The sequence below is a fragment of the Larus michahellis genome, chromosome 23, assembly GCF_964199755.1.
Source record: "Larus michahellis chromosome 23, bLarMic1.1, whole genome shotgun sequence".
Taxonomy (NCBI): domain Eukaryota; kingdom Metazoa; phylum Chordata; class Aves; order Charadriiformes; family Laridae; genus Larus; species Larus michahellis.
The window spans coordinates 435,601-461,362 of NC_133918.1; the positions used below are offsets into that span (position 1 = coordinate 435,601).

The 25,762-nt window shown below is 61.3% G+C and overlaps 1 protein-coding gene and 1 long non-coding RNA gene across 5 annotated transcripts; one reads left to right on the top strand and one right to left on the bottom strand.

The window, feature by feature from the left end:
- The first annotated feature begins 114 nt into the window (after positions 1 to 114).
- LOC141734264 (uncharacterized) lies at positions 115 to 3,586 on the top strand. 3 transcript variants are annotated; one of them, XR_012584482.1, is made up of 4 exons: positions 118 to 317; positions 1,236 to 1,387; positions 3,005 to 3,079; positions 3,208 to 3,586. It is a non-coding gene; the product is annotated as an uncharacterized LOC141734264 (long non-coding RNA). The 3 variants fall into 3 exon arrangements; XR_012584483.1 differs by having other exon boundaries at positions 150 to 786; XR_012584481.1 differs by having other exon boundaries at positions 115 to 1,387.
- Positions 3,587 to 3,776: 190 nt separating this feature from the next.
- RORB (RAR related orphan receptor B) lies at positions 3,777 to 20,458 on the bottom strand. 2 transcript variants are annotated; one of them, XM_074565795.1, is made up of 10 exons: positions 20,295 to 20,458; positions 12,792 to 12,877; positions 12,550 to 12,691; positions 11,785 to 12,198; positions 10,334 to 10,455; positions 9,873 to 10,005; positions 8,735 to 8,842; positions 8,311 to 8,421; positions 7,833 to 7,945; positions 3,777 to 7,287 (listed from the first exon to the last, which is right to left on the bottom strand). In XM_074565795.1, exons 1-10 carry the CDS (start codon positions 20,299 to 20,301, stop codon positions 7,126 to 7,128), a joined length of 1,398 nt encoding a protein of 465 aa, XP_074421896.1. In that variant the 5' UTR covers positions 20,302 to 20,458; the 3' UTR covers positions 3,777 to 7,125. The 2 variants fall into 2 exon arrangements, with proteins under 2 accessions (XP_074421896.1, XP_074421895.1); XM_074565794.1 differs by lacking the exon at positions 20,295 to 20,458 and having other exon boundaries at positions 12,792 to 12,932.
- Positions 20,459 to 25,762: the final 5,304 nt, after the last annotated feature.

Here is a 25,762-nt window from a genome sequence, read left to right on the forward strand (position 1 = left end):
GCTCTCGCCACCGCGGACTACACTTCCCAGCGTGCCCCGCGGTAAGCCCTCGTCACGTGAGGGGGGCCACCGACCGTGGGGCGGGGAGTTGAGTCCGCTACGGCGGCCGGGAGGGACAGAAATGTGGGCGGCAGCGGGGGGCGGTGTTCGTCGTGGGTCGGGATTGGGGCGGCGCTGTCTGACATCGCTGTCGGCGACATAGACGGTGCGATCGAGGGCACCCTGAGGGATTCTGCCGACGACACCAAGCTGAGCGGACGGGTCGACGCGTTGGAGGGACGGGATGCCACCCAGAGGGGCCGGGACAGGCTGGAGGGGTGGGGCCGTGCGGACATCATGGAGTTCAACCAGGCCAAGTGCAGGGTCCTGGAGGTCCTGCAGGTCTTCCCCCTGCAGTGCTGCCTCCAGCCCCGGGGCACCAACAGCAGAAGGACACGGAGCTGTTGGAGCGGGGCCAGAGGAGGCCCCGGAGATGCTGGGAGGGCTGGAGCCCCTCTGCTGGGAGGACGGGCTGAGAGAGCTGGGGGGGTTCAGCCTGGAGAAGAGAAGGCTCCGCGGAGACCTTCCAGCCCCTTCCAGTCCCTAAAGGAGCTCCAGGAAAGCTGGGGAGGGACTCTGGAGCAGGGAATCTAAGGATAGGATGAGGGGGAAGGGTTTCAAACCGAAAGACGGTAGATTTAGCTTGCATATCGGGAAGAAATTGTTTGCTGTGAGGGTGGTGAGCCCCTGGCCCAGGTTGCCCGGAGAAGCTGTGGCTGTCCCATCCCTGGAGGGGTTCAAGGCCAGGTTGGAGGGGGCTTGGAGCAACCTGGGCTGGTGGGAGGTGTCCCTGCCCAGGGCAGGGGGGGTGGCACTGGGTGATTTTTAAGGTCCCTTCCCACCCAAACCAGTCTGTGATTCTATGAATTGTCAGGGGGCAGGAGGGGTGTGGGTTGTGCCAGGACATGGTCCATGTCCCTGGGGGGTGGGTTTGTCACAGCCCATTCACCAGACGGGTGCATGGATGGCCCCTAAGGGGTAGGGAAGCCTCCACAGTGGCTGAGGGCCGAGGAGAGGCCACCATGGCGGGCGGGGGGGGGGGGAGCTGCAGCTGGGCAAGGCCCAGCCCTGCACGGGCCTGGGCCCCCATCGCCATGACCCCTTCATGGCTGTTAAAAACCCCAGCAGTGAGGCAGTCGCACCCCTCAGCGTGAGGAGGTACTGTGCTCTCAGTGTTGGTATCGTTTTATTTTCAGGTAGACAGAGCGGGTTTGGGAGAGGGCGTTTGTGCCTTGCCCTTCCTGTCGGCGCCCTGCAGAGGAGCCGCTCCGGAGGCACCCGCGGGCTCCATCTCCAAACAGCATTACGGCATCCAGCTGCCGGCTCTCGACAAACTTTTGGTTCCAGGGTTAGTTCCAATAGTCGATAGGTGAAGGCTGGATTTGGGAACCAGGGCTGTGTGGTCATGGAAGAGTTTGCTGTTTATAACTTATTCCATTAAGTGCTGATTTCACTTCTGAATAAGTCGGGGAAATCATTATCAGCGGCAATGGAGCTGGTGCCCGGTGCTTGTGTGACTTCCCTCCTTCTGCAGTTCAGCAAATCGGGGTGGGGAGGGTTGAACAGACAAATCACTCTGAAATTTTTGTGCTGATGCAGCCGCACAGCGGTGCACTGGGAAGTCCCTACCCAGCCACACCGACAGCTGGCCTTGCACACTTTCTGGATTTATACACTTTTGTTTGGTTCTGTAGCTCCTTAACTCCTTATTTGCACTGCATTATACTCCCTAACACAGGTACCAATCCATCTCCAAGGTACCAGCTCTACATAAATGCTGTTAATTTGGCTATATATAAACCCTACTCTAAAAAATACTTACAAGCCCGGGGGCTGTGGCTTCTGTGAACGCAGCACTCCCAGCTCTGAGCTGTGTGACTCAGACTCACCCCCCTAACATTTAGCTGAGCAAATGCTGGGGCCTTCGCACCTCTAGTCTGCAAAGTTTCCCTAAAATGTGGGTTTGGGGGTTCATTTCTAGGCAGGCTGCCCCCCCTCCACTGGGGACTGCTCCCCAAAGCGGGCACAGGCAGTATCTGCCAGCTGGGCAAATATTTTTGGGGAGGGAAGGATCAGGCCGCCATTGATCTAGAAGCATCACAGAAATGCAGGAAATATTTTAGCTATAAACCAGTAGAGGTCACTCCGCCCCAGTAAATCCAGTGCTACTGGAGGCATTTGGCCACCAGTAAGAGAAAGGGAGAGCTTACTGGGGAAAGGAGGGATGGGCAGCGGGGACGGGGACACCGGGCATCCCGGTCACCCTGGTCCCGGCAGCTCCTCGCTGTGTCCCCCTGGGACAGACACCGCTCGGGGCGTCCCGTCCTGCTGCCTCTTGCTGGAGGTGTTTGGGCTTGTGGGGGCCACCTGGACCCGTCCTCTGCTGGCTCCCACGGGCTGCAGATGTTAACGCTCCTCTCGGTCATTCCCAGCATCTCCCCTGGAACTGAAAGGCCTTTTTTCATAAACATGGTTTGTTTAAAGAGTAGTTCTTCGCAATGTATTTTTAAAACAGATTTCCTATGATTTAATTTTATTATTTATTTTTTAAAAAATAATGAAGAAACATGATTTTGGTGGAAAAGGACATCTTTTTAAAAATGAAAACCAAATAAAAGTGCCGGTGTGCAGCAGCTGGTTGGCGCCATGGGCTGACACCCACACCGCTGCCGCAGCTCTGGCTGGTCCCTACGTGCTCCCTGCAGTCCCGGCCACCCCAGCCCCGCCCCCTCCTTGTCCCAACCCTTCCCCTTGCATCCACGAGCCGTGCCCTGTTTCTGGCTTTTCCCGACACTCAGTAGCAGCCAGGCTTTATCCTGCAATATAAAAACTGCGGGTGGGAACGCGTGCTGCCTCCAGGGAGACAGATGGGGAAGCGGTCGGGGAGCCGGTGAGGCGAGACCCTGGGATTTACTGACCCCGCTGGTACAAGGATCCCTTTTCATTATTTTCCTCTGCTCCACAGCTCCCGGGCAGTTCAACTGCTGCTGCCGAGGGACACAGCTCTGGATTTGCGGAGGCAGCAGGGAGCATACACCAGGTGAGATTTTTCAGGGGAAGCAGAGGGAAACGAGGGTGAGATTTGCACACAGCGATACCTTTGAGCTGACTGCATCCTGATGGAGAGGAGTCCTTGCATCCCAGTCCTTGCATCCTTCTTGTCTCCAGGGCATGCATCTTCTTTCCGTCCCTCCTGGGTACTGTTTGAAAATGAATCCACGTACCTCCTGCCCCGAAATGCGTCCCCAGTACGCCGGGTGCGGTCACTGTCCTCAGCTTGGTGGCGTTTGAGCAGAGGTTTCCCAGATGAAGCCCCTTCCCAGATCTTGGGATCCTTCCCAGCGTGTGCCCAATGATACCTTACACAAGGTAAAATCTAGCCTTGTGTCCAAACCCTGCCCTGCGTCAGGGCTTCTGGTGCAGCAGGTCCTGAGCCCGCTCCAGAAACGACAGGCTTTTCCATGACTTTGAGGGGTTCCCTTTCCAGTCTCACCCTTTGCTAAAATTTGGAATCACAGTCACTCTCGTCAACATTACTAATTTTTTTTACCATGTAAAACAGACTTTATTTTTCTTCCTGTAAAGTTTGTGCAATAGACATCTATATACCTGTAGAATACACCTCAATAAAAAGTTTTTCGTCCATACATTATATTACTTTTTATTTAATGTCATGAAAAATTCAGACAACGCTTTTGTCCTTAAATAAACATTTCTCCCTCCCCTGCCCTCCCTTCCTAGCTGACTGGTCCGAAAGAGGAAATTTTATTTAGTTATTTTCTTTTCTTTAAAAAAATAGAAATTACAATCTTACAAGACAGAACATTCAATGAGAACAGAAGCAGGTTCCTAAATCTAAAAAGTAAAACATTTCCATAAAACCTGTCGGTATCTACAGGTGTGGGGGGGGTGTGTGGAGGGTGGTAAATGGAAAAAAAATGTTTTCCATTTTCTTCCTTTCATTCATATAGATAAAAAATAACATAAAACCGACTGAAACGTTATATATTTTTCTCTTTTTGCACCAACATTCACAAGAATATATATTATATATATATTTTATCCATTTTTATACACAGTGTGAGGGTTCTGGAGGTGGAAATGCACACTCAGCTAAACTGCCAGAGCAAACAAACACAAAAATTAATCTTCATCTGGAAAAGAGCAATCCCTGGCGGCTGAGGTTGCCCTGCTCAAGGGACCCACTGCCGAGGTCTGTTTAAAAATAAAGCGGCAAAATGTCTCGTGGCCGGTGGGACGGAAATGTCTGCGAGACGCCAAGGACCGAGCATCGAAGTGAGTCAGGGCTCTCAGGATTCCCGTGAGTCATCTCCGCCGGCCACACGCAGCTCCAGCGCAGGGGAGAGCGGAAATCTCCCTTTTTTCAGGCATTTCGACCCAGGTTTTTTTTGCTCGCCCTTTCCCTGCAAGCTCGGTGCCTGGCTCTGCCAAGCCGCTGTCTCTTGGTGGCACAGAGGGAGCGCGAGGGACCTTGGCACTGCCACTGCCGCCTCTGGGTGAGCCGAGAGCAGCGGCTGCAGCCCCCAGAGGTGCCGTGGGGGGGGTTCGGCGCGCCCTTGCCCGTCCGTTTCGATGCACGCCACCCGTCCCAGGCAAGAAATCATTTAATTGACATTTAATCATTTATCCCCTCCCAAGAAATCATTTAATCGACAGGTTGGTTCCTTTAAAGAGAACTTAAAAGTGCAGGTTCCCCCAGTTTGGCAGGTTGAGTTACATGTGTTTAATACTTCCAGTCTTCCCTAGATTCCCATGGGGGCTTTTATTGCTCAGAATCCAAAATCTCTCCCATGAGGTGGACGCTGTGTCGTAAGCCGGAAAAATGCAACCAGGGGCAAGGGCTCAGTCTTTTCCTGATTTAAGGTGCTTTCTTGGTTTCTTTGCCGGATGAAATGAAAACGGTGATGTTGACCATTGCTGCGTGTTGGCTGACGAATACCAAGGACATAAAGAAGGGTGTGTGCTTTTTTTCTCCCCCCCCGCCCCCGCCAAAACATTTCAAAACACCCGCGGCTGTTTCCTCTGAGAAAAGGAGTGCTGCTGTCCTGCAGAAATGGAGGGCGAGAGCCCACTCCGCAAAGCACATTCGTTTTCTCAAGTGCTTTTCCCCCACAGCGAGGAGCCGGGAAGCGAACGGTGCTGTTGGAAATGATGCTTCAAAAAAAAAAAAAAAAAAAAAAAAAAAGAAAAAAAAAGGCACAACCCTCTAGATGAAAAAGGCAGTACTAACTTCTCACAAGCTTTAGGAGCCAAGAGGGCAGGAAACGAGCATGGCGCATCCCCACCCCGGAGAGCGACGCATTGGCACTCGACATCGCGTGGGGCCGCCGGGAGGGTCGGCAGCCTTCGCTGCGGACTTGGGCTCTAACGCCGTCGGGGGAGAGGAACAAGGCTGAGGAACTCCGACATGCTCCGAGAAGCAGTTCAGACAGCAGTTAGCAAAACCAGAAAGCGCACGCCGGGACACGGCAGACGGCAGCTGCCGGGGAAGAGCATGGTCCCAAGTTTTTCCTCAGCCTTATACCGAAGCAGAAATCCCATCGGCTTCCTGGTGAGTCTTCCCTGGTCAAGGCTGGTCCATGGTCTTTCCTAGGAGGTCTTTTAACCGACAGCGTGGAAATCCTCTACCGTAGCTAAGAAAGCTGCTCGTTAAGTTTAAGGGGTGCAATTATGGAATTAAAGGTCTTCAGCTTATGCTCGGGGATGATCCGAACAGACAGAGGACGGGGTTGGACACACGAAAAATCAACACGAAGCGGGACAGGGCTTGGGATTTTAGCCCTTTGTCAGCAGAAACTGGGGCTGCCGCGGAGCAGGTTTTTCCCTTGTAGCTTTTTGGCATTCTCTGCAGGAATAGGGATGGAAAAACCATCTGCAGAGCCTGGCCGGAGAGTCCCTCGAGCAGCCCTGCCGGCTGCAGGCTATCGCCACATCGCCCCACAAATCCATCCCTTCTTTGCCTTTTGAGCCTCCCAAGCTCAGAGCAGCAGGTCCCAACCACAGCGCGGCTTCCCGGGGAAGGAGTACAGACCTTTCACTTCCCCTTCACCCCAATGGGCAGTTTCTCTCCATAAAAAGCTCCTAGGTCCTGCTAAATAGAGAACAAACCCCAAAATAACAGTTCTAAAGAGCTCCTTGCGGGGGAAAAGCCTGGGTCCAACTCAACCAGGGATTTGGCCGCAGTCACAAGGGCAAAGTCCCTCTTCAGAAAGCGCTCGGGAGGCGGAAAGGTGGCATGAGGTGGGCAGACCTGCTGAATCGGCTCTGAAAAGCCAGGCAGCTGGCCAGCTGGATGGGGAATTGGCCAGGCATTTGGGAAAATGCCACAACAGAGGGCATGGAGACGCTGCAGAGCTTCTCCCCCACTGCGCTGGGCATCCTTTCCCCTAGAACCAGCCTCCTCCATGGGGAAATCCTGCGCTGAATCCTCCCCCGGCCACAGCCAGGTCTTTCTTGGCCAAGCTCCTGAGGTCACCCTGTGTCCCATGGGAGAAGGGATAAAGCAAAGGCTCTGCCTTCACCCTCTCCTTGGCTCCAGCTGGGAGCCCAAAGCTGCCCCCACCAGCCCGGCTCGCCCCTATCCGGCCGAGTCTGCATTGCCCCTTCTTTATCCCATTCCTTCAGTTTGGGTGAAAAAAAAAAAAAAAGAAAATAAAAATAATTCTTAAAAAAAAAAAAAAAAATCAGAGATGGAGAGTACAGCCGGGACGGTGGGAAGGGCCATGCTGCGGGCGCGGCGGCACGTGCGTGGCATGCGCTCCCCTGGATCTGTGCACTGCGGGGGGGAGTTGGTCCCTTACCGCTGCCGGGAGCATCTCCTCTCCTGAGCGGAGATTTCACATTCATTTCACTGGTATGGCAAAGTCTGTTTGCTTTTTCCTTCAAGGTGCTTTACATTCAAGAGCTATTGCAATCCACAGCGAGGAAATGGGGCCGGGGAGGTACCCCAGCCCGCCGGCTTCTCTTGAGTTTGATTATTTGATTTAAATAAACTGCCCCGAACTTCTGAAGTTTAGTTCGTCTCCAAATTTTGGGGGACTCGAAGGGGGCCAGCGGCTCCCAGCCTTAGCTCTCCCGTGGGTCGCTGTACTGAAGCTCCGAGTTGAAAACCTCCTTATAGAGGGGTGGGAAGTTCATGGCGGTCTCTGGGTGCAGGAGACGGAAAAATTCCAGCTTGTCCAAGTGCAGGTTGCAAATGGTCTTCATCAAGGGCAGCTTGGAAACCATCTGCAGGGAAAGAAGCCAGAGCTGGTGACCGCGGGGGGCCCGGCCAGCATCCCTCAGCGCCGCTGTTCCCCCTCCCCTGGGGACAAGCAGGGGGACTTGGGGACCACTGGCTCCGTCCGGTGCTGGGGGCACCAGCTGACACCCCCCAGCTTCGGGCAGCCTGGCGGCATCGTGGCCTTGTCTTCAAGCCCATGGCTTTCCACAGGACAACCAGCACCTGGGAGGGTGTGAGGAGCCCCCCCGGTGCCCCCCCATCCCAGCTCCATCCTGCCCAAAGCCTTCCTGAAACAGCTCCCCAGACCCCCACTGCCCCATGAACTACCGGGCTCAGCGGCGTGGGGCTGCCAGTGGCATGGCTGCCTCTGCCTGCACCATGATGGAGATGCCTGGCCCTTGGAAAGAGAAATTCTTCAACAGGTCCCAGGGTTTGCCCCCAAGAAAACGCCCATGCGTCGCTATTGAGCTCCAGCACAGCCACCGATTCAGGTATCTCCCCGTGGCACATGTACTGGGCCCCCCGCGCCGCACGTAGCCGGCACCGCTACCTTCGAGAGCTTGTCCTCGGCAGAGTGTTTCTTCTGGATCTCGTGCTGCAGGGCCACGTAGATCTTGTCCTGGAGCTTCTGCACCTTCTTGGACTCCGTCAGCCACGGGCGATCTACGAGAGATGGCCACTGGCCGAGTCAGTGCCATCTCCCCTTGCTCTTTTAACCCTTCCTGCTCTCAGGATGTTTTTGGGGATGGTGGCAGGGCCGAGTGGCCCCTCTCCAACCCCCCCACCCCACTGCGGGGGGTGCAGCTCCTCCTCCCACCATGGAGTTTTGACAGATGCATTTTCAGATGCAATTTTTCCCCCAAACCTCCTTTCCTGGGTATAACTTAAATCATCCACCAAGGAAGCAGTGCTGACATTTAGGGGTCAGCTCTCCCCAGCTTTGGCATGAGACCCCCCCCCCCCCGCCAGCTGGTCCTGGCTGCGGTGTGTTTTGTCGTGTCCCCCCCCCACCCCGAGACCCCCTGTACCCGGGGAGAGCAGGACGGCGGCGGTGAAGAGGGCGAGCTCCTCGTCCGACAGCTGCAGGCGGCACAGGGTCCTCGCCAGCTCGAAGACGGCGCCAATGAGGTCGTCACAGCCTGATGGGGGGACAGCGGGGACAAGAAGGGGATGTCACAACTCTGCACTGCCCGGTGGCACCCAGGGCTCAGAAAGCTTGCCGAGACGGGATGGGTGAAGGGGGGTCCTGGCAGAGGATGCCCAGCATCGCCGGGCAGAAAGCGGGTCCCAACCACGGCACACATCAACCCGATCCCAACGGGAGCGGGAGCAAAGGCGTCACCCCCTGCTGCCCCCCAGGGATTTAGCCCAGCCACGTTTCCCCTGGCTGCAAATCCCGGCCCCGTCCAGGCATCGAAAGGAGAGCCCCGAGAGCAGCCAAGCAGCTCTTACCGAGCGACTTGAACATCTGCATGCCACCGAACTTGCCCTCGAAGAGGATGGTGTTGTTCAAGGGGTTGAACGCCCGGATCATGCGGATCAGGAGCACCTCGAGGCAACCTGACGTAGGCAGAGAGAGCGCAGACCAGGGCAGGGCAGGGCAGGGGGGTTCCATCATCCCAGGACCAAACGTACGAAAGAGGAAAGCCCCCAGTGCAAGTTTAAGGTCCAGATTGTTCATTCCCAAGAGCAGAATGGTTATTCCAATGCATCCAATTTGGGTTTGGGGTTTTTTGTTGTTTTGTTTTGGGTTTTTTTGGTTTTTTTTAAGGTTTCCAATTGCGACCACAATATTTCACCAAAGGGAAATATCATCCAGGTATTTGCAACCGGACGCAGGGATCAATCAAGGTCATGGTGGAGCACCGAGAGAGGAGAGGGTGAAAACAAAATAAATAAAAAGAAAATGGAAGGAAGAAATGAAAGAATGAGTTAAACTCCAGCATATCGGGCACAGACAGCTCTGACTTCGGGGTCTGGCACCCTGCGGGACGCCAGCACACGTCCCCCATGCTGGGTGAGGCTCTCGGCTCCCCAGTCCTGAAAGTTTACAAACTGGGCAGTTTTTCCATCTTTTTTGGCATTTTGGGGCTTTTGCACATCCAGCTCCCTCACCTGGGCGCAGCGTCACCGGCTCGGGCAGACACACAGGCTGGGGACGTGCGTGTGCTGCTCTTGTCCTCTCATCCCAGTCTTTTGCTGGGAGAAGAGGCCAATCCTTTCCTCCCTGCTCCCCTTTGGGTTTGGCACCCCTTTTCCTGGGGGAAGACCCCCTGTGCTCCCTTCCATCCCGGTTCCCGGTGCCATTTGGTTGAGGGGGACCATGGCCTGGGGCAGCCACTCCCCGCTTCCCTCTCTATTCCATTGCCTTTTAAATGTGACCTTCCGCTGCTTCCAGCCCCGAACCTGCTCCCCGGGCACCGATGCTGAGCCCGGGGGCAACTGGAGCAGCGAGGGAGGGGAGATCCCAAAAGGAAAGCGCCAGCCGAGAGAAAAGATGGGATTTGCCTTCGGCACCGCAGCTGCTGCTCAGGAGAGGAGTTGGGGACGCGAGGGGGACAGCGGGGACGGCAGGGTCCCCTACTCTTACCGGCTTTCAGGAGGATGATTTGGTCGTTCTGGCAGAGCTCCATGAAGCCGTCGATGCGCTTGGCGAACTCCACCACGTACTGGATGGCGTTGGAGATCTGCAGCGAGCACTGCTGCCACATGGCCTCGCAGCTCTGCCAGCACAGCGGGGACGTCCCTTAGGGCTCGCCGCCACCCCGTCGCCCTGTCCCGTCCCCCCCCCGCCCCATTGCACGGGGTAGGGAGGGGACCCAGGTGCCATGTCATCCACAGGGAGGTGGTGGCACTAGGACATCTGGGATGTGACCTGCCACCACCAGCCCCGCCCTGCCCAATACTGGACTTTTGCAGCTCCCAAAGCACTGAAAGACCCTCCTCATCCTCCTCGCCTTCACCCCTGCCGCAGCACAGCACCGGTGGCCCTTGCTGCGGTGGCTCTGGCAGTGGTGGGGAGCCGGGGGGGGCAGGGGCAGCAGCACTCACCTTGCTCTGCAAGGCGCGGACCTCCTCGGGGGAGTAGAGGCTCCACGCCAGGCGCTTGAGCTCCTCCGTCGTGTACTGGCACGTCTCCAGGTGTGACTTCACCACGTTCTGGGCCACCCGGTCTGCAAGGTGAGGACAGCGGGTGGTGAACCCCCGGGGACCCCGCCGTCCCCTCCTGGGTGTCCTGGGGGGCAGCTGGGGGCTGCAGGGGGGCTCACACGTGCTGTCACGGGGATCTGAGGACAGATGGGGCGTCGGGGACTTTCCCTGGGGCAGAGTGGGGGATGCTCTGCACAACCTCAGGTGCACCGAGCTCCGTCAGTGCTCAGCCTGGAGTATTATTGGTTTACAGAATCAGAGAGTAAGAGAATGTCGGGGTTGGAAGGGACCTCTTGGAGATCATCTCCAACCCCCGGCCAGAGCAGGGTCACCCAGAGCAGTTGGACAGGAACGCGTCCAGGTGGGTTTGGGATGTCTCCAGAGATGGAGACTCCACCACCTCCCTGGGCAGCCTGTGCCAGGGCTCTGCCGCCCTCACAGGAAAGAAGATACTCCTCATGTTCAGACGGAATTTCCCATGTTCCAGCTTGTGCCCGTTGCCCCTTGTCCTGTCCCCAGGCACCACCGAGAAGTCTGTCCCCATCCTCTTGCCACCACCCTTTAGATATTGATCAGCATTGATGAGATTACTGCTTGCTTTTTCTAAAGGAAGCCACTCCTACCTTGCAAGAGGAGATTCTTGTTGATAAATACTTTGTTCCAGTGTCTACTGAGGCCATAGCTTTGACAAAAGTCACTTAGGACTATACCATGACACTGCCCTGCACATGCCCTAATGCTGTGCCACAACATACGTATAACATTTATATATAACTTTGAGCAGAAACTGAAACATGGGAGGTTCCCTCTGATGGCAGCGGGGTGGGAACTAGATGATCTTCAAGGTCCCTTCCAACTCTAACCATTCTGTGATTCTATGATCAGGAAACACGTTTTAACGTGAGGGTGACCGAGCACTGCACAGGTTGCCCAGAGAGATTGAGTATCTCCACCGCTGGAGACTCCACAAAAGCCATCTGGACGCAGTCCTGGCCCGCTGGCTTTGGGTGGCCCCCTTTGAGCAGGAGGGTTGGACCAGATGACCTCCAGAGGTCCCTTCCAACCTCTGCCTCTGTGATTCTGCAAGGGGATGGGTTTGGGGCTGCTCCGAGAGCTGAGGCTGGGTCGGTCCCTTGCTGTGAGTGTGCCCAGTGCTCTGTGGGCACCCAGGGCTGGATCGTAGAATCATAGACTGGTTTGGGTTGGAAGGGACCTTAAAGATCATCTTGTTCCAACCCCCTGCCATGGGCAGGGACACCTCCCACTAGACCAGGTACTGCACCGAGCACCGTCCCCAGGGCTGCACACCCTGAGCGTGCCTGGCATCGCGCCGGGACCACACCAATGCTCACCAATCTCGAGGACAGAGATGTCGGGAGCCAGCTGGCCGCCCTCCAGCCCACCGTGTGCAAAGAGGGCCGGCTCCAGCATCAGCTCGTAGATGGACTCCTGCTTGATGAGCGTGGCATCAGCCACGTCCAGGCTGGACTGGTCGGGCGAGGGCTGCGCCGAGGCGAGCAGGTCAAGGTTGTAGTAGGTGCTGCTGCCGTCGGGAGTGAGAGGGAAGTCGAAGAGGAGCCCGTCCGACAGCGTGGGGATGTCGTCCAGGTCCGAGAGCCCGCTGCTGATGCTGGTGGTGTAGACGCGGCTCAGGGGCTCGGGCTCATCCTTGGTGCCGCCGCTCTGCTCCTGGCTCTGCTGGTGCTTCTGCACCTCGGCGTAAAGGCTGTCCCGCTGCTTCTTCGACATGCGGCCGAACTTCACGGCTGCCCAGGGAGGAGAGGGTGGCTACGTCAGGGCAGCTTCGCCCCGCCGAGCGGCAGCCGTGGCCTCCGCCTGCCCCGGGAAGGGTCCTGGCTCCCGGGGGAGTGTGTGGTTTGGGGCTGTATGAGCCCCGAGCCGGGCAGGGGCCCCCTCGGATGCACCCTCCCACCCCGGACCAACCCTGGATCAAATGGAACGGAAACAAATTCAATTTTCCCATGAAAAACTCAAACGCATTTCTCGCTTCCCCAAACCCTCCTTTCCCTGGGCTGTCCCCACTGGGGAAGAAACTTCAGCCCCGGTGGCCCAACTCGCTCCAAGGAGGAGCGGAAGGGACCCCGGGTGAGACTCACCGTCGCGGGACATGCCCAGCGCCAGGCATTTCTGCAGGCGGCAGTGCTGGCAGCGGTTGCGGTTGGTGCGGTCGATCAGGCAGTTCCTCTGCCGGGAGCAGGAGTAGCTGGCATTGTTCTGCTGGCTCCGCCGAAAAAATCCCTGCGCAGGATGGGGAGGTGTTGGGAAAGCGCCTGGCGGGACGCCAGCCCCGGCAGCCACCCACCCGCTGGCACCCATCCCTGGGTGTCCCCAGGCTCACCTTGCAGCCTTCGCAGGTGATAACGCCGTAGTGGATCCCCGAGGACTTGTCTCCGCAGATCTTGCACGGGATCACTTCAATTTGGGCTGCGGCGGAGGAGAAAAAGGGGGCAGGAAAGCCGTAGTGGTCAGTGATGGGCATCGCTGAACCCAACGAGGGAGATGGGCCCCCTCCTCCGTGACGGCCGCAGCCCTGCTTGGCAGCTGGGGAAACTGAGGCACGAGATCTGGACGCGCTGGCAGCTCAGCCCTCCCCGCAGACCCCACAGGGATGCTTGAGCCTCAGAGAGGCCCCCGAAAAGGCCCACGCAGGGCGTGAGGTACCCCCACCCACACCCTCCATCGCCCAGAGATGGGCAGAAAAGCCCTTTGAGCCACGAGGGTGCAGCTCGTCTGTGCACCAGCCCACCCTGGAGCCCATTTTGAAAGCATTTCCCTTATTTTTCAGCTGGGGGGGGCACCACAGACAGAGGCATCCTCGGCACAGGGACCATCCCTGCAGCACAGACGTTCTCCTGCTGGAGGTCCAGCCCAAGCGGAGGGTGCGGGGGCTCCCTGACCCCCCCCACCCCCCAGCAGCTCCTTAGAAAACCCAGGACCGATATAGCCATTGCTGGCTCAAGGTCCTGGCCCACTTCTCCCTGTAAATCCGCTTCCCTCCCCGCTTCTGCTTCGCTGGCACTGAGCTGCTAATAGGCTTCGTCCTCCTCATTTTCCAGCTGCCCCAGATCTGGGCTGTCTCTGCCCACCCCGTGTGCACCGGGGGCGGGGGGGACGTGGGGCACCTCCGGGACTCGTACGTGCCTCCCGGCATCTCTGCACCCTCTAATCCCCGCTTCAGCCCCCCAGCCAGGCTCAGCCGGGCATCGCTCGCGAGGGTGCTGGGCAGCCGCTGCCACGCCAAAATAACCCCCGCAGCCAGATTATGGTTATTTCAAATCTCCTGGGCCCGCGCAAATCCCCAGCTCGGGTAATTTCCTTCTGCCTCTCCTCTCCCCTGGGAGCGACCAGTTCTGGTCGAGGGACATGTTTGATGGGTTGGTGTCGGCCGGGGCCACCTCTGCGGGTGACGGTCCCAGTGCTCGGCCAGCGCCGCCTGCACCCCGACACCTGGCAGTGCCGTGGGGTCCCTCACTGCTTTGGGTGAGGCTGGGTCAACACGAGCCTCGCCACGCGGTGGGGCAGCCGGGCTGCCATCGGTCCCCCAGGGATGCCATCGGTCCCCTGGGGCTGCCATCGGTCCCCTTCCCGGGGCTGCCAGCAGATCTCGGGGCTGCCATTGGTCCCCCCCCCACCCCCGGTTAGCTTTGCTCCCAGCCATAGTGGGGAAGGACTCGCCCCACGTCTGGGTGCAGGCGGAGGGATGGATCCCTCCTGCGTCCATTGACTCGCTGCTCAGATCCTGCCCCAAATGCACGAGGTGATTTTGGGGCTCACCCTTCCTTCCCGAGCCTGCTGAGCCAGGCTTTTCCCAGGGCTGTGAGTTGTGTCCCCCACGTCCCACCCCTGCCCCTCCCCAAAGCCTCTGCCTCCGCTGTAGTTTTGGGTACTGGGGCAGCAGCGCTGACCCCCCCGCAGGGTGGGCAGGGAGCAGGCAGGGACGTCCAGGGCATCCTCACAGCAACACCAGTCCCAGCCCCCCCCAGGTGCACTGGCATCCCAGCCCCGGGGTCACCCCTTTGGTGGGCAACAGGGTGACATGTGGCCACCCCCATCTCACCAGCCGGCTCCAATGACCAAGACACCCCTCCAATTTCCCGGCACCTTCACCCGTGCTGCCAGAGAGGGGTGAACCTGCAAACCGTGGGGTCCCCTCCCCGCCCCGATGCTCTGTCCCTATCGCCTGGGGATGGGACAGAGGTGGTGGCACCACGGGGGGCACAGGGAGGTGGTGCCACCCCCGGCAGGAAGCCACGTCGCTTCGTTATGCAACGTAATTGCAGCCACCGGGTGATGCATCGCCGTCGCGCCGCACCCTCACGCCTGCGGCCGATACTCCCGCTGCCCCGCAATTACCGGCAAAACAGCCAGGCTGAGCGCGCCCGCCGGCACCCGCCATTCGGCAGCTCACGACGACAGCAGTGGCTTCACGTGACGGCGATGGCCAACGCCTGCCCCCGCACCCCCGGGCCCAGGCTGAGGGGACACCCCCCCCTCCCCAGCTGGCGTGGGCAGTGCTAAGGGGACGTGGGGACGACGCTCTCTCCCGGCTCCTCCGGAGCCAGCCGTCACCCCTGCGCGCCGCGAAGGAGGAGACCTGACCACTCACCCACAGCATCTTGGGGCTCTAATTAACATCCTGCTAATTAAACAGCCGTGCCCACCGCCGGCACCTGACCCGCTCGTAAGACGTTCGCCACAAATAACTGACGTAGAGATACGGCCGTAACCCCGGTGCGATGGCAATTACAGCCCAGAACGGCATTTAATTGCCACTCTGTTCATAAGCCCCAGGTGAATCACGGTGCCGGCTCCTTTGGCGTCCCCTTGTGCCGCGGATGTGTCTCCCCGGGGCCGAACATCCCCCCGGGGCAAACCCAGCGGGACATGGGTGCCGGTGGGGTGGCCGCAGCGGCACCCCGCAGCCCCCAAAATCCCACCGCAATGGGGGGGAAACACCACAGCAGACTCCATGCCCCAGGGCATGGCCCCCCCCCCCCCGCCGTGCCTCAGTTTCCCCATCGAGATGCTGGACTCCTTCTCCTCCCACCACAACCCTGCCAGCATCGGCCACGCTGTGTAAAAGGAGGGTTATTTAGATACCGCGGTGGGGGGACGGACGGTGCAGACAGCAAAACTTCCGCCCCCCCGGGTCCAGCACGACTTAAATAGGGGACAGGAAAAAAAAAAAAAAGGGGGGGGGGTTAAAAATTAAATAATAATCTCCAGCCAGCAATTAAAATGTCCCAGCTGCGGTATTTGCTCTCCTCCCAACATAAATACTTCTTGCCCAACTCCCGTCCCGCTGCCACTCGCTGGCCTTTATGTAAGCGGCACCGCGGCACGGTCCAGCCACGGGGCTCGGCCATGCCGGCAGTGGTTGCCCCCCGTCCAGTGGCAGCGCGTGGCCCCGTGGCTGGAGCCATCCTGTCCCACTGACACACTTTGCGCTGCCTGTGAAACGCCGCTGCCGTTAACCCTTCCCACGGCCGCCGCCACAGCTGCACCCTGACCTGCCGCGGGGGTATTTTGGGGCGATACCTAGCACCAGCCCCAGGGACACCCGTTTGCCTCCCCAAGCCGCAGCTCTCTGTAGGGGACGCAGGTCCTTCCCTGCGTGTTCCCCAGGACACGGGTCCCGAGTCACCCCCCGGCCCCACGTGTGTCCCCTCCAGCCCAGCACCGCTTGGCCCGATCGGGGCAGGTACCTCCGGTGGTTTCGGCAGAGCCTGAGCCGCCCTCCCCAGAGCAAGACTCGTCCTTCCTCCCGCGCCGGCAACACCCTCTTCTCTGTCACCTCCACCCCGAGGGCGGGCATCCCTCTTGCACCCCAAAACAAGGCAGATCCCGCAGGATCTGGCCATGGGCGTCTGCACCCCCCGCTCTGTGGCGCAGGGGCCACAGGTGGCCCCAACCTCCTCCTCCCCACCCCTCCCCTTGGCAATATTTTCTTGCCGGTGGGGGGGTATCACCCCAAAACCCTCAGCACCCCACTCCGCCCCGGGACACGCTGCAACCCCGCAGATGATTTTTGGAGCTGCCCCTCCCCTGAACTGGCCCGATGGGGCTGGGTGCCCCCAGCTGAGGGGTGAGGACTCCCGGGGAGGGGGAGAGGGTGTTTTGGGGGACACTGGCAGGTCCCTGCAAAGCCCTTGGTGCAGACACCCCCCGGGACGAGCCCACGTACCACTCCCCCACGGGGCTGGGGTCAGGATCAATTTGGCCACCCCATCCCCTGGGTGGGCGACAGGAACAAACCCACGCCCAGGTCCTGGACGCCCCTTGCTGGGGAGGGGGCAGCGGCCCAGCCCTGTGTGTTTCGGAGGTGGCTCCGTGCCCGGTGGCCGTCCCTGCCCCAAATACCCCCTCGGCTGCCGGGGAGGGAGCCGGGGCGGGCGGCTTACCCGGTGCCCTGTCTCATTACCCAGCGAACCTGCTGGGAAAGTAGGTCTGTGCCCCATCCCGCTGCCACGATCGATGCCGCAGGACAGGCACCTCCGGTAATTAATGGCAGCCCCGCGGCCCTCCCTCACCCCCCCTGCCCCAGCCAGGGCTCAGGGATGCTCCGGCGCTCTGCCACCACCCCTGATGCTCTGCCCCCGTCCTCCCCACTCCGTCTCAGCACCCCCCCGGTGCACCCGGAGCAGGGGGAGGAGGATGAGTCCAGGCTGCACGGGGACACGCGGGGACCCACGATGCCACCCCACCTGCCCATCCCTGCCCCAAAACCTGGCTCCACTCCCTCGTTCCCTGCGGCAACCTCTGATCCCAGGGCCCGGCACTGCTCCCGGCTGCATCCACCTCCAGGAACCACCACAGCAATTAGCGGCTGTTGTATTTTGGGAAGGTGCCCATGGGGTAGGGGTGGCGGAGGAGGAAGAAATAAGTAAATCAAGGGAATGGTCACCCTTTTACATCTGGTTTTGCTTTTTAACAGGCTCCCACGCTGCAGCGCCCCAGGGTCCCCCCGGCATTTTGGCTGTCACCGCCGGCAAACCCCATCCCCGTCCGTCCAGCCCGTGGCTATCCCCAGATGTGCCCGGGCCGCGCGAAACGGGTGATTTGCAGCACGCAGCTGACGTGGCCCCAGTGCGATGCGCAAAGCTCCAGCTCCGGGCCACAGGGTCACCGGCAGCATCGGGGCCGTGCAGGCAACCCATCGGCTTGATAAGGAAAATTGAAATTACACAACTCCAGCTCCACGGTGGGCTGCGGTGCTGGAGGTGGGAAATGTTTTTTTTAACTGATTAGCAGAGATTTCCTGGAAACTTTGGACCAGAAAGGGGCTCAGCCGCTCTCCCCCTGCCCCGTGGCAGCCCCCGGCCACTTTTCCTTGTGGCCACGTGGATGGTGGCCTCGCAGCCACCCCGATCCCCGGTGAGGTGCCATTTTCCCCTGTCCTGTGGCACAGTGCATGTCCCCAACGTGGAAATGGCAGCAAGCAGTTCACCCCCCCAGCAGCAGCGGACGGGTGGGCGCTGAGGCTCCCCGACGGCCACCCTGCCCCAGCTGCGCCAGATCACCGGCTCCACGCCACGCGGCACCGTGCCAAGGCCAGCCCCGCCAGCACGGGACGCAGCCCTTTGCACTTTGGCTGGTGCAGGAGGGTGGCAAAGGTGGGGCGGTGGGGAGGGGGACCTGCCACCGGCCCGGGGTGGGGAGAAACCAGGGTGGGAGAACCCCTCCGGCCCCGCGGATAAATCGGGGGGAGAATTATCTCCGTGGGACTAAATAAAGGCAGTGAGAGCGGCTCCGCTCACCACATCCAATAAACCGCGCGCGATTTAGACATTAGCGGCTCTTTAAATAGCTGCTGCCGAGTTCAAAGTTGAATGTGACAGGGAGGAGGGACGGGCAGGACGGGCAGGGGACGCTGCCAGCGCGGCTCTGGCCGGGCTGTGGGTTTAACCCGCTGCCACCCGTGGGGACGGGGACCAATGTCTCCCCCTCACTGCGCTTTCCCCCTCCGGGTGCTGCCGCTCCCCGGGGTTATCAGGGTTGAGGATCCCAGATTCTGCCGGGATCCTTCAGGACCCCACGCTGCCGGTGGGCACCTTCCCTTCCTCCTCCAACCTTATTTTTGGGAGGTGAAGGGCATGACCATCCGTCCCCATCCCGCGGTACCCGGGTCGGGGCGCAGCTGTCGTGCGGGAGGGCCGGTGGGTGCCGGCTGCCTTCGCCCTCGCCAGCGTGCGCGCACCGCCGAAACGGGCAGGGAAGCTCCTCCTCCGCCCTCTCTGATTTTTTCCAATGACAGATCTAGGTCACTAGGACAAGTCGGAAAGGCTGCCGAGCCACCGCACGCTCCTCGCCACGCCGCTTGCAAAACAAGCGAGCGGGAGGGCTGGAAACCCTATAGGATTATACAAGGCAAAGCCTCTTGCCCGGCCCCGGCACAGCCGCAGCGCGGGGAAGGACAGGAGCGAGGAGCCGCTGTGGCCCCCAGGGAAAGGGGCAGAGCGGTGGTGGTTTTGGGGAAGAAAACGGAGGTTGAATCAATTTAGCATCGCCATGCGGCACTTGGGCTTTGGCGAGAGATGGGGACCCTGCGCCGGGCAGGGCTGTAAGAAAAACACCCGACGGGGGAAAATGATGTACTATCAGGGGGGCTGGCCCTTAATTAGGGCCAATACACAGTAATTGAGGGGGGAAAAAAGGGAAAAAAAAAATTTAAAAGAAAAAGTTCATCCAGCTGCTAATTAAGCCCGGTGCCAGCTGTGCAAGAGCTACGCAAGAGCCAGGCGGTGTTATTAATTAGGCAGATGTTAATGCTTCCCTCCGTACTAATAAAGGTGAAATGCCGGGACGTCGCAGGGCAGGAAGGGAACGCAGGGGGCTCCCATCGTCCAGCCCCGGCCCCACCGTTACACAAGAGTGCGGCGGGCGGCAGAGCCGCAGCACCCGCAGCCGCAACGGCAAGGGAGGAAAACTGATTTGAAGAGCTCAAAGATGTACGTCCCCGTGGGTACACCCCAAAAGACATCTAAATATTGCACCCAAAAATACACCTGAATACAAGCACCCCAAGAACCACACCTAAAGACGTGCACAAGGGGGTGAAGGGCTCCGGCACGGCAGACGATGATGGAAAACTGCTTTAAAGGGGGATAAAAATACCACCCCGGGGTGTCGGGTCCCAGCCGTGCTCCCAGCAGCTCCGCCAGGGACAGACACAGGGACAGCTTGGTCTGGCCACCGCTGCGTCACCATCACCGGGCCCCGCTGGATGGTCCCACTGGAGCCTTCCTCCCTCCATCCTCCTCCCAACCGCCTGCTTTGCGGAGCAGAGGGGTGAAAAGTAGGAATCACCTTTAACAACGGATAAAATCAGGCAGGCACTGGCGAGACTCTGAACCTTCCCTGGATAAGGGGCACCCGAAATCGCGGCTGGTCCCTCTCCTGTCCCCCCAGGAGCTTCCCTCTGGCCCCAAAGCACCCCCCGAAACCAAAGGGAGGGTGAAAAGGGGGAAAATAAACACAGTAAATCCAGCCCTGGTGGGAGCAACATATTGAAGAGGAGATTAAGGGGTTTAGTGTGAGGAAAAGCTTAAGAGCGGGTCTAAGCCGGCATCGCAAAGCGAAGCAAAATAAACAAGAATTTCATTCCGAATGAAGGGGGGAGCCGGAGGGGCCAGACCGACCCGGCGGGGCTGATGCCGGGGTCCCCCCCCCCCCGTCCCCGGCAGGGCTGATGCGGGTCCCCCCGTGTCACGGGCGGGGCTGATGCCGGGTCCCCCCCCGCCCCAGTCCTCCCCCGGGGACAACTTTTCCCGCTACCCCACCCCCGCACCCCCGCAGCCGGGGGGTCCCCCCGCTCCCCGCAGCCCCCCCCTCCCGCACTCACCTCGCATGGTGGCCGGCGGCGCTCAGGAGCGCGCCGGGGGGCGCATGGGGGGGGCGCGGGGGTCCCTGCGGCGGGGCGGGGAGCGGCGGCACCGGGAGGCACCGGGCGGCACCGGGCGGCACCGGGCGGCTCTGGCACCTGCCCCTCCGCCGCTGACCCACTTCTGCCCGAGCATGCGGCCGTTCACATGACGAGCCCGCCCCGCTCCGCCCCCCCCAAATCGGTTTCACTTCCAGCCCCACCTCCTGCCCTTCCTCCTCCTCCTCCTCCTCCTCCTCCTCCTCCGTCCCCGCCGGGCCGGTGCCCGGTGCCTCCTCGGTGCCGGGGGTTGTCGTGCCGCGGGGCGGGGGCGGCCCGGCTCTGCCGCGGGGTGCTCGGCGCTGCACCCCCGGCTCCGCCCGCCCCGGGGAGGGTCCTGCCGCTGCCCGGCCTGTCCCGGCTCGCCCGGGCACGGGGCCCGCTGCGTGTCCCGCTGAATCACCGCGGCTCCCGGCGTCACCCCGCTCTCCCCCCACCAGCCTTGGCACAGGGACCCCCCGGCAGGACAGGGTTTGGGGGGGGGGGACCTCTGGAGAAGGTGCAGACACCCAGCGCTGGGGGGAGATGTAGGAAGCGTGGGGTGCCCCGAGCAGCCCCCGCTGTGTGCCCATGCCACAGGGCAGATGCCACAGTGCGAGGGGACATCCCGGCTGGGAGACCTGTGGTTCGGGAGGCACGTGGGGGAAGCAGCAGGGAGCTTTGGAGGTGACAGGGAGCCATTCCCACCCCATCCTTCACACTGCGACGCACACAGAGGGCTTTGGGGCCCGGGGTGGTATCCTGGATAGCTGGGTGCTCCAACGCACTGCCGTAGCTAATGCAAAGAAACACTGGCTCTGGACCACACGACGCCGCGCATGGTGCAGCGCCAGAGGTGTCGGCACGGGGCAAAGCCCCACGGCCGGGGTTTGCAGTGTGACTCTTGCACCAGGTCACCAGAATCCCCGTGGTGCCACATCACAGGGGTGGAGACGGTTGGTCCACGTCACAGCCAGGCTGGGGGTCAGGGTGTGAGGGATGCAGTGCTCAACAGCGCCCAGGGACACCTGGGTCCAGGGGCACTGGCCTGGAGACCTGCTGTGTGCAGAGATGGCACCTACCATGGGCATGAACGTGCCATTCACTATGGACACGGCATCACCCAAGGACACAGCATCCACCATGGACACGGGCATGGTGTCCACCATGGACATGGCATCCCCCATAGACACAGCATCCACCACGGACATGGACATGGCATCCACCACAGGCATGGATGTGGTTGGTATCTGCCATGGGCATAAGCAAGCCATCAGCCATGGCCAGGGGCATGGCATGGGCTTGGACACCACACCAGCCATGGCCATGGAGGTGGCATCCACCACAGGCACAGATGCAGCCACCACCACTGTCACACACGTGGCATCACTGCCTCCTCCCTGGACCCCCCTGCCCTCATGGTTGGGCCCTGCAGGGGGGCACCATGGTCCCCAAACCCTTCAATTAAACCATTTAAGCACAGCTGAAGAGTGCAGTTTCAACCCCCATCCACCCCAAAGCCTGGGGCTGAGCTGGGGGCGCAGGGATGCTGCTGGGCCCATGGCAGAGGGGGTCCCCCCACCCCACTCCCGGCAGCGGCATGGGTGGCAGCGGCAGGCGGACAGCGGGGCTGAGCCGTGGTGGCACTTGGTGTGCTCCCACCCGTGTGCCAAGTTACCGCCCGGCTCGGCTCCGGCGCAGGAGTGGCTGCGGCCGGGAAGGGGGATGCCGGCGGCTGGGCAGGGGAGTGCGGGAGCTGGGGGGGGCCAAGCTGCCTGCCGCGCTCCAGTGCTGCTGTCTGACATGATTTTGCTGATGGCGATGGGGAATGGGTTGGCTGCTCTCGCTGGTCGCATTCACTCCTTCCTCCCGGCTTTCCTCCCTCCTCCCCACCGCTCTCCGCATGGATGGGCACGCAGATGGGACGCGGGGCGACGTCTCGCCTCGGTCTTTACAAGCTCCACTTCCAGCGGGGCTTCTGCAATCCCAGCCCCTGAAATCCCACCCCAACACACATGTCCACCGGCCCCGGCTAGCAGCATGCACAGTGTGGCTATTGCCCATCCCCGAAGGTCATGGGCACTGCCCGAAGGAGGTCAGCCTCATTAGGCCCATTTCACAGATGGGGAAACTGAGACTGGGAGCAACGCGGTGACTCTTTGGGGCACGCAGGGTCCGGCCCCAGCGAACTCACCCCTCCCAAAAGGCGGTCGCCAGCCGGCCTGGCGTGTCCCCAATTGCTGCCTTTGGGACCATGGTGGCCAAATCGCGCCGGAGCGAGAGCGACAATACTCCCCGAGAGCCGCGGCGCAACCCAAAAATATGAGGTTACACAAGCAGCACCACACCTGCTGTGAGCAACGCCGGACCCACGCACCGCCACCGCCACCAACACCCTCTCCTTAACCCTTTGTGCACAGTGGCCAACCTCCAACACCGATGGCGTTGGCGCAGGGAAAGTCCCGGAGGACAGGGAGATGCGGTGGGGCCACCTGAGAGGGGACGTCCCGTTGCAGGTGTGGGACTCAGCCCCGTGGTTCTGGGGCCGCGGGGGAGGAGGTCACGCCGGGGCAGGACCCAGCCGGGGTCACTTTTCACCCTGGCCGGGGCCTCGCCCTGCACACATGGCTGGGCTTAACCCGGGGTCTTGGTCCCAGCCAAGCCAGAACCAAGGCGGAGCCGGTTCACCAGTGGTGACAGTTGAGCCCCTGGGGTAATATTTGCCCCCCAGAGAGGAACCACCTCCGCTCCCCTCGCCCTTCCCCTGGTTTGGATGTGGCAGCACTGGAGGTCACTGAACCTCCCCAGAAAACCATCTCCCCCTCCACGCTGTGACGCGGAGCCTGGTGCCACTCCGCTGGCCGCCGGTGGGCGCAGAGACGCTGACCCTGGCATCGACTGGTGCCATCCTCAGCGACAGGGAAGGAGCGGGGCCGGGGAGGCCGGAGCTGCCGGCCGCTGCCCAGCTGCTGCCAGAGCCGGGCTCAGCGCTGGGGAGCTGCACCCTACCGGGAGATGCCGTGGGACGCGTCCTGTGGGGCTGGATCCTGCCCGTCACAGACGGCACCAGCAGCGCCGGGCATCAGCGGCACGGGGAGGAGACGGCCAGTGGGAATGGATTAGAAGCAAAGCCTCTTCCACCCCGCCATCGTCCAGCCCTTCTCCTTCCCCTCCTCCCCGGCCCGGCCTCGCCACCGGCTCTTTCCGGTCAGGGCCAGGACGGATGCCGGGGCGCTGCCAGCCCGTGGCTGCGTCTAAGCGGCAACTGCCGGCATAGCTCCACCGCCAGGATCGGCCCAATCGGCCCTCGGCTGGCCTGGAGGTGAGCAGGAATTTGGGATGACACCACCACACCTTAATCACTGTTTGCTCTCGCCCGCGCCCCACCCAGCGAGAGGGGAACCCTCCGCTCCCGCCCGGCAGCATCGCCCCAGCCACCCCCAGCCCCTCACCCGGCCTCGGGGACTGCTGAGCCCCCGCCGGGGCTGTGCCGGGCTGCCCCGTGTCGCCAAGGCCCGGCACAGCTGGCCAGCAGAGCTGGCCCCCGTGGTGGCTCTGCCGTGGGTTCCCCACCGAGGACACTGCCGGGTGGCTTCGCCTCCCCGTGACTCAGTTTCCCGTCTGGAATGGCTGACCTGCCCGGCGGGGAGCGGGTCACGGGGTGAACCCGCTGCCGGGGGCTGTGGTGTCGGTGTCCCCAGATCTCGTCCTTGGGTGCTGGCGTGGGTGCAGCCCCAATCTGGGTGGGGGTCCGGCCCCCGGTTCCATGCTGGGGGTGGGTGTGGGCAGCAGGGACAGGGCGGCTACAAGAGGAGTCGCAGCACTTGCAATCACAGACCCTTAATGTCCCCCCCCCGGCTGTGGGGTTAATGCCATGGAGAACTCACGCTCAGGGACAGGCGCCAACCGCTTTGTCCCCTCCGTGGCATCAGTGTCACCCTTCCTGCCAACCCCACTGCCGAAGCGCTCTGGCGGTGCGGGACGAGGGTCCCCCCACTGCGCCAGGTGAGGCTGGTGCCCTCAGACCACAGGGACCAGACCCCGCTTTGCCGCCCGTGCCAGCCCCCAGCAGCCGGCCCGGATCCAGCATGGCGCTGGGCATGTGGCCCTGCTGAAGCGGTGTGAGTCAGTGCCCCACGGCGCTCCTTATGCAAAGGCTGGCATGGGGCTGGGGCGTGGGGCCATGGAGTGGGGCAGTGGCATAGGGCAGTGGTGGCATGGGGCTGTGGCGTGGGGCTGTGGCGTGGGGCCATGGCACGGAGCTGCGCCATGGGGCAGTGCTGTGTGGCTGTGGCATGAGGTCGTGGCATGGGGCAGTGGCATGGGGCACTGGTGTAGGGCAGTGGTGTGGCACTGTGGCGTGGGGCAGTGGTGTGGGGCCATGGTGTGGGGCAGTGGCATGGGGCCACGGTGTGGGGCAGCGGTCGGGGACAGCAGGGCGGGTGGCGGGTGCGATGGCAGCATGGAGAAGGGGGAAACTGAGGCAGTGTTGGGTGCGTCCCCGAGCCCCGCGGCCCGTGCGGGGCTGTCCCTGTCCCCAGCGGAGCCCCAAGCTGGCCTGACCCGCTCACGTAACGCCTGCCCGGCGCTTATGCAATAACCGCTGCCGCGCGGCTGCAAGGGACATCCAACACCGCAGCAATTACCCAGCCCTTAATCAGCAGCGACGCAGGATAACGAGGCTAATTGGAACCGCGGCTGGCAGAGCTGCCGGCGGGCTGGGGAAGGGGCATTCGGTTTGACCCTGCGCCCTGAGGGGGGCCCCCAAGCAATTAGTGGCTGCTGAGCCTTCGTTAGGGACTGGGGGTGGCCGAGCTGGACCCCACTGTGCCCCGGGCGGTGGGTGCCCATGGGGTGGGACAGAGCATCCGCTCGCTGCTGGGCCGGAGTGTGGCATCCCCACCCCTGTCCCCATCCCTGTCCTTGTCCCCATCCCCGTCCCCGTACGCCCGCAGCACCGTGATGCTCAAAGTAGGTCACTGGGCCGAGGTGCCAGGCGACCGCAGGCACCGCAGCATCCTCCCCGGGGGGGTTCGCTCGCTCCGGGGGAGGAGCTCACCCTCCGCCCCGCCAAGCCCATCACCCCGCTCACCCCGCCGGGCTCCAGCTTCCCCAGGGAAGGGGACAGAGTTAGCACCTCCTGGAGATGGACTGCAGAGGCCTGACACAGCTCGCTGCACAAATGATGCCTAAATAGCTCCTAAATAGGACCCCCCACGTCCCCCCCCTCCCTCCGCGCTGCCCTGGGGGCTCAGCCCAGCGGTGTGAGGGTGCAGAGGGGCTCCCCGGGCGGTTTCCCCCGGCTCGGGCAGCGTTCGGCACTGGCCCAGGCACGGCGCAGCGCTGCCGAATCTCCAGCGTAATAATTAGGAGATAAACAGGAAAGAGGAAAGGGGCAGATTTCATATTCC

Excerpts from the sequence above, each read along its gene's own strand:
- RORB (XM_074565794.1), bottom strand. The coding sequence starts at position 12,932 with ATGCCCATCACTGACCACTACGGCTTTCCTGCCCCCTTTTTCTCCTCC. Across the intron at positions 10,456-11,784 it reads CATCTCTGTCCTCGAGATTG|ACCGGGTGGCCCAGAACGTG; the intron begins GTGAGCATTGGT and ends CTCACCTTGCAG. Across the intron at positions 8,422-8,734 it reads GCAGATGTTCAAGTCGCTCG|GCTGTGACGACCTCATTGGC; the intron begins GTAAGAGCTGCT and ends TCCCCCCATCAG.